General features: G+C 34.2%; 1 protein-coding gene across 1 annotated transcript; it reads left to right on the forward strand.

Annotated features, from left to right (window-relative positions):
- The first annotated feature begins 1273 nt into the window (after positions 1-1273).
- LOC134266879 (GTPase IMAP family member 5-like) lies at positions 1274-2422 on the forward strand. Its single transcript, XM_062749083.1, has 2 exons — positions 1274-1319; positions 1595-2422. The coding sequence occupies exons 1-2, from the start codon at positions 1295-1297 to the stop codon at positions 2359-2361; spliced, it is 792 nt and encodes a 263-aa protein (XP_062605067.1). The 5' UTR covers positions 1274-1294; the 3' UTR covers positions 2362-2422.
- Positions 2423-7898: the final 5476 nt, after the last annotated feature.

Consider the following 7898-nt stretch of genomic DNA (forward strand, 5'->3'; position numbering starts at 1 on the left):
AGTTGAGTAGATGAATATGATGAATCATAAAAAAAATATGACATGAATGAGTACCATTCTAGAAATATGACGTCATTACTCTGGTACATTTTTAAGTTTAATGCAGAGAAGCCTAAAAATGAATAATTTCTGTGCTTATTAATCTTTTGAAAATAGTGTCTGCCACCGTCGCCCACTTCAATTTTTGGATATATTATGTAAACTGCTTTGAAAAAATCACATATATCAACATCTCTGTGGGCGAGTTATTTTCTGAAAGACTGAAAATTGCTGTCTTCTGCAATTTTTTAAGAAAATAAGGAAAAATACACATGTTAATGATATCACAAAAGGCATTTAGGAGGTCATATGAGGAAAACGATTGGTGTATTCTTACTTCAAGGAATTACTACGATTCAGAAAGAATGAATTTAATTTCTTATATCACTTTCAATTTTTAGAAAAGTACAGGGCTTAATTTGTATTGAAGTTGTACCTTGTTCTTTTACATTGAAAAATATAGGAAAAATCTTTTAAAATCTTCTAAAGAACCAATGGGCTCGAAAATATTTTACTTATGTGGAGCCGTTCTTGAAAAGTGTAGATTCTAAATTCTTCAAATCATGACCCCCGGAGGTAGAAGGAAAGGGAAAGCAACTATAAATTGAAATATAGTGAATTCTTTTTCTAAAAATCTTTTTTTTTTCAGGAACCACGGTGATAGAAAAGTTGCATCTTATGTGAAAACATTCTTAAGTAGTGTAAATTTCAAATTAAAAAAAATCATGACCCAAGGGTCTTAATGTGGGTCAAAATAGGTGTCATATGTACAAAGCAGAAATTTTCAAGAAAACAGTACTATTCATGTGAGCCTAGTTGACCATAGGCCTCTTGTTGGTATGAATTATATATTTGTGATGTGATTTAACAAATATTTATCCTGGTTTCCCCTTCCTTTCCGCTTTTATGTTCGCTTTCCGTTCCTCGTTGATTGTTGATATATTAAGTAGTACAAGGATGAAAATGTGTTTTAATTAAGGAGTCATGTCAGCTTTATTGCAACGATATAAATTATACCCAAATACGCTCGTTGAATTTGAAAGTATTTTGGTTTGGCTAAATTTTCGAAACTCCATACCTCTAAATTATGAACACACATTAAAAGCGACATTTCAGATGACATATCAACTTTTAATTTTAAAATTCTTGATTTTAACTACCATATTTCATGCGTAATGATATTTACCATTGCATGTATCTGGATATTAACACTGACGATTTCTTTTTCAAAGGGGGCTCTGATTTTGTGCAAAGCATGGCGGATATCACTTTACATACAGGTTAGCTTCAAATATTTCCCAACAGTATTACATCTAGTTACTTACCAATAGTTAAATCGTTTTCTTTAAATCAATGTATAACAACAGAAAAATAGGTCTATAATTTAAGAAAGCTGATATGTATAAAATTGCTCGAAGAGGAAAAATAAACTTGATATGTTAATTTCAATGTTTGAAAGTAAAGAATCATATTTTGTTCATTTTCCTGTGCTAAACCTGAATAAATCACTGAATGTATATAGCTAAATTGATAATTTTGATTTCAATCGCTATAGATCCTATTCAAGTGAGAAGAATTCTTCTTCTAGGAAAAGTCGGAGCAGGAAAAAGTGCCACTGGAAATGCTATAATAGGCAATGAAGTTTTTGAAAGTAGAAAAAGTTTTAGGCCTGTGACAGAAGAATGTGATTTCAAAAACATTATAAGGAATGGAAAGCAATATGTGGTCTGTGATACACCTGGTGCTATGGGTTTACAACAGGATAAGAAGAGGTTTCTCAAAAACTTGAAGAGATGTTTATTTGTAACATCTCCCGGATTTCATGCCATTATTTTCGTGATTTCAGCTGATCAGAGATTACAAGATTCTGATATGGAGATGTTTCGAGAGTTTTGGGAACTACTCAAAGAAGATGCATCAAATTATGCTATAATAGTGTTTACTCACGCAGAACCTGATCAGCTTCAATCCATGATTGATGAATCAAGAGAAATGAAAAACTTGTGTAACCAATGTAACAACAGATATCTTAGTTTTGGAAATAATAGAAATGTTGATAGAGCGTTAGTTGTAAATTTTGAGGAGCTGCTGGAGAATGTTATCAGCGGGAACAGAAGAACTCCTTTTTATGAACACCCTTTGTACGAAAAAGCCTATCGAATAATTTTGAAAGATGCAAAAGATTTACAAAAATCAATGCCTCATCTTAATCATAACGCATCCATAGAACGTGCTACAAATGAAGCATTTAAAGGGCAATCCCCACGAGATGCAAGCCTCTTAACACTCAATGAAAGATTAAGCTGCTGTGTGATTCTATAGAAAAGTGTATGAAATATTGGGTGTTAGATATAAGTCCTGATATTTCAAAAATATTATGACACAGGAAAATTTTTATCTGACATTATTTGGTGTATTTGAAGGAGCATTTACATTGAAATTATTTAGCTTCAGAAAGTAAAGAAACGTCAAAATGGTTTAGATCAATTGATAAAGCTATTTATTTGCATTCAGTGGATCATAAAAAAGCGTAAACTGACCTAAAACAGATAATACTAGATAATTTGACCAAGAATTAGAGCCATTTGTTATAATTTAATGTTAAAATAATTAAACAACTTTGGATGTAAAATTGTGTTGCTTTTTTATGAGTTCAAATTTACTGTGCAATAATACAACCGTAGTAACGGAAGTGATTGGAAGCGACGGGAAGTAATAAATGAAACATAGATCTACCAGCCATGTTTCTTGACATGAGGTAAGATCGAGTAAATGTTTGAAGTTAAAGATACATTTATTAAATCTGGAATTTTCCATGGATTACGAGCACTGGAAATGAGGGGATTTCATGGACAAGATTGATTGATTGTATTTTGTTTAACGTCCCTTTCGAGAATTTTTCACGCATATGGAGACGGCACTCAGTGCCATTGAGCAGTGAGGGATGTGTATTGTGCCAACGCCTGCCGCTGACACGGGGTCTCTGTTTTTAAGGTCTCATCCGAAGGACCCGCAAATTTCACTTCAAAGTGCCGAGCGCATGGCGAAGGAACAGTTGCTACCCATTTTTATCGACTGAGGTCAGTCAAGGCTGATCGAGATTCGAACTCACGGCCTCCCGATCACGGAGCGAGCGCTCTACCGACTGAGCCGTTTTCAAATATCCCTCTGATTAAGAGTAGGCATGATCAAATACGATACCGATTACATTACAGTTAAGAATGTGATCAAACAGATAAAAAAAAACAAGCTAATTCAGAGAATTCGTGTCCCCCGCTTAGGGAAAAAGTCGGATCCCCCGACTGAATTCGTAGAATATTTAAATGTATACATGTATACTGAAACAAATAAAATACATATATGTCAATATGCACATAAAGATTTGATTGCTTATTCTTTATATGTGTAGAGAAGATTCTTTCTATATGGAAAATTTATCACACTGTAATGATGATTTAAGGAGTTTGTACAAGCCAGACCTCATAATTTTTTTCATTTCACATGCTGAATACTATAACTTAAAAAAAAAGAATATGGATCGTCCGGGATACGAACCCGGGACTTTTCACATGTGAAGCGAGAGACATACAACTAGACCACGAAACTGCTTTACACTGTAAAAAGTAAAAATCCCAAAATATCACAAAACATTTACTGCAAGCGCTTTCGCCATGTTCGGCTCTTCAGACAGTTATACAAATGTCAGGTAGGTTACCTGGTAACGTCAAAAGCATAAAGTTCATGTGTGCACATACAGCAAATTAAAGACCCTAGTGTGCGTAATACACCGTGTTGTGAACATTTCGCAAAATGTGGCAAAGGAATATTTAAGATTTTCCCTTTTTATAAACTTCCAAATGAAAACGAAAATTTACGTTTGGCAAAGGAAGACTATTTTATCAACCTCTTTATACCCAAACTTAATCGTAAATGATACTATATATATATTTTATATTTTGAAATTTTATATGTATAATGTGTGAAAGTTAGTGCAAGATTTGTACATTAACGATTACGCCAACTTAACGCTACCTACATCTATTATGACGTCACAATGAACTTTATGCGTTTGACGTTACCAGGTAACCTACCTGACATTTGTATAACTGCCTGAACAGCCGAACATGGCGAAAGCGCTTGCAGTAAATGTTTTGTGATATTTTTGGATTTTTACTTTTAAATATACCAAAAACTGTACCGATTCTTCATTTTGTTTTGAAACTATATGTATTTATATATATATATATATATATATATATATATATATATATATATATATATATATATATATATATATATATATATATATATATATATATATATATATATATATATATATATATATATATATATATATTGTTAAAATTTTACACAATTTTTTTTTATTTAACCTTTATTAAACAACTCTAATGTAATAAGAATATCAAGTCCGCCCAGAACCTGTTTTATTCGTAATAACTCTCCTCATGCCTGTGCTAAAAATAACGACAGGTAATACAATAAATACTGATAAAACAAACGGGGCGGGACATTTTGGGAGGGGTGCATGAAAGAGGTCCTAGGGTGGTATAAAATTTCATTGCAAAAGCTCAAAATCCTCTTGAAATAAAGCCTGGAAAGGATAGTGTTACACATACATACATACACATAGACATAATTATTAAATTTAGGACCTTGAACTTTGATCTTTTGACCTCCAAGAAAATAGGGGTCTTCCTTAGGCCAAAGGGAGTTGTTATGCAAAATTTCATTGCAAAACTCAAAGGGTTCTCGAGATATCGCTCGGAAACAAAAGTGTTATACCAGACAGAATTTGCGAATTTATGACCTTGACCTTTTGACCCCAAAATCAATATTGTTCTTTTTTAGTCCATAGAGAGTTGATATGCAAAGTTTCATTGTGAAAGCTCAAAGGGTTCTCGAGATATCATGTGGAAACGAAAGCGATACATACATACAGACAGAAAGAGGGACGGACAAACGGACGGACAGACCAAAATTAATATCCCCCGCTTTTTAAGCGGGGGACCAAAAATTGCGTATCGTTTCTCTTATACCCGTAAACATCATTGTACATTGTCGACCGCGTTTACAGTGGTGGTTAAAGCAGAGTTTTGAGTGTCTGCTCCAGAGCCGCAATATAAGGAATTTATTCTTGCGTCGCTGGCACAAATCCCACTGTAGGGACGTGGAGACCCGTCCTTCGGATGATAAACTGAGGTGCCATGTCGCAGTTAGTTCTGGTACGGAAAAGATTCCTTCCTGCTCAATGGTCCTGACTGCAAAGCATAGGACAACCCTGTTTATCTATAGCATCACTTTCTACTATTTATCAGTATGATATGTACCTGTTACGGAGGGTATATCAGGAACACATCCTGCATTGGTAGTGAGCTAGCTTTTCTATTAAAGCGGTTGAATATCCCTCTATTTCAGGCAGGTTAAGCAACGACGAGTGTGTTCAACCCAGAATTGGATGGGTGACCGATCAGGTTACAAATTTGGTGGCAGCGTAGTGTCTCTGGTGTTCGGCGACCTAATTCAAAAGTCTTAGAGTAAGGACTTAGTAACCATTTACAAATTTTGTGCCCGTGGACGGAAGGTGTTGCCGTAACTGAAGAGTTTTCAACCTTCCCCACGAAGCTTTAAGGGCAGGACTTTTGTCCATGTACGGACTTAGTGTCCGTGGACGGCATTGGTTGCAAGTTTAACGATGTAGAATATTGACCCGGGGCATTTTACAACGTAGAAAATTGACCCCCTCGTCAATATTCCATGTAGGAAGATGATCCACGTTTTCGCAGAAACGTCTTGGGGACAATCTCTCTGTGTGGAATGTAGAAAATTTACCCGTAGAATAATGACTTCGTGTCATTTTTTGATGCAAAAACTGGTTTTGGTAGGAATGTTCTTGTTAATCAAAATTATATGGGAAAAATCAAACAGCGTATGATATGAAGTCTTTATTTCTGAAAGCTTCAAAGTTTAAATAATGAAATAAAAAGGTTTATTATACCTCTATTGATAATACTTGAATTTGATTGGCTGGTAAGAGAACTCTAAAACACAACAATGACTCCAAATGGTACAGTTTAAAGCAATTCTGACCTAGGAATCATTGCACGTGGGATATAATGACCAGGTCATTATTTTTAATGACCGCTAAAAATGACCGCTTAATCAAAAATTCGTTTTTGAGTGAAGTAAATTCATAAGATAATAATTATTCGAAAAAAACAACATGTTTTTAAAATTGTGCATGGTCTGTTTTGCATTACCATACAGAATACGGTAAAATTTTATCGATTCAATATTTCGTTACAATTCAGTTCATGGGATGTAGCGGCGGCTCTTTAAAGAGTTGAATTCTGTGTAAGATTTTGACTGTGTAGAGGAAAAGTAATCGTTAGTTATAACAATGCATGTCGCTATGAACCAAATATTGTTTTAATCAGTAAATCATAATGCAAAAACTTACACGACTTGCAGACATTAATGTAAACAACTTCACTATCCGGTCTGTACCGAATCCCGATCCCGATCAAAGAAAGAATTGATAACGGTTAGAGATTCATACTTTTCAATATATATCGGTATAATAAAACAATTAATTACCCCTTGTGAGTTCAACATGGTGAAATAAGGACCCTCGACCTGACCCACTCGATGACCTGCCCTGACCTCGGCCGCTACGCGGCCTCGGTCAGGTCAGGTCACCTCGTGGGCCAGGTCTCGGGTCCTTATTTCACCATGTTGACCTCACAAGGGGTAATTAATTATATAATGTTATACCTTATACCAATAATACAACCCTTTTCCCCCTGAAAAGAAATAATGTATAATAGGAGAAAAAATATGCTCATTTATAGATTTATTTCATTACATTATAAACAGTAAATTTCCACAGTTGTAATTTTCTCAGCTGGCGTCAGAAATAAACTTAAAATAATTTTAATTAAAATTGGATCGTCATGTTAACTAGAAGAGAGTACATTGAGAAATGGTGTTTGAAAACATCTTCATACAAATTGTAAGGCCATTATTTTACAATAAATTTTCCGTTTTCCCGAACATGACAGTACGTCACATTAACTGTAACAACAAGTCGTAATGGGTATGCTCACACGCTGAACCACCTGATCTGATCACCTTTGATTTCAAAGGTTCATGTTTGCTCTGTTCAAAATTGTATTATTTGATACGACATTGAAATTACTGTTCTTTATTTTAACATCTCATTTTATATCATCTCTGCATGACCAAGCCGTTAATGAAGTTGGATCAATTTTGACTTTTCCTCTAGATAATGGTGCCACATTTTCTAAATCAATGTAAAGTTGAGATTCTGTGCTTTTGTTTCCTATAAACAAATTCCTTTGAGAGTCCAGGAATTGAAAATGAGGCCTTGTGAAAATGCAATGTTCTTGAGTTTTTATGAAAATGGGTGAATTTGAGCATGTTCCACTAATAATTAAAATATGAGCTCGCCCTATGATCAACAAAATATCAATAGTTCTATTATTATATAATTAAACATTTTAGATCAGAGGTCTTTTTTTAATATTTATGCAGTCACAATGTGTTCAAATGAAATTCTGCATATTTTTAACTAGAAAATATCCATTCCGATTTGTCAGAAACTCACAAGGACAAAAATGTCCCTAAGCGTACCTTGTTCTTTACTTTGATAGTTACATTTTATGCGCAAGGCAAGGGGTATACAAATTATTCATGAGAATGTTTACGTCTCCCAGCAAGATTCTTAAGATCATGGACTTGTATTGCTTTTTACATCAGCAACTGATGCTTAATCTTTACCTTTTTCGTTATGTGTAATTTTTCTTTCGTAATTCTCCTTT

Source organism: Saccostrea cucullata, unplaced genomic scaffold (assembly GCF_032062105.1).
Source record: "Saccostrea cucullata isolate Sc308-1 unplaced genomic scaffold, CSIRO_AGI_Scuc_v1 ctg1038, whole genome shotgun sequence".
Classification (NCBI taxonomy): Eukaryota; Metazoa; Mollusca; class Bivalvia; order Ostreida; family Ostreidae; genus Saccostrea; species Saccostrea cuccullata.

What these genes read in the sequence shown, in the direction of transcription:
- LOC134266879 (XM_062749083.1), top strand. Translation starts at nt 1,295, where the DNA reads ATGGCGGATATCACTTTACATACAG. An exon ending in GGATATCACTTTACATACAG is followed by an intron (nt 1,320 to 1,594) that starts GTTAGCTTCAAA and finishes CAATCGCTATAG; the next exon opens with ATCCTATTCAAGTGAGAAGA.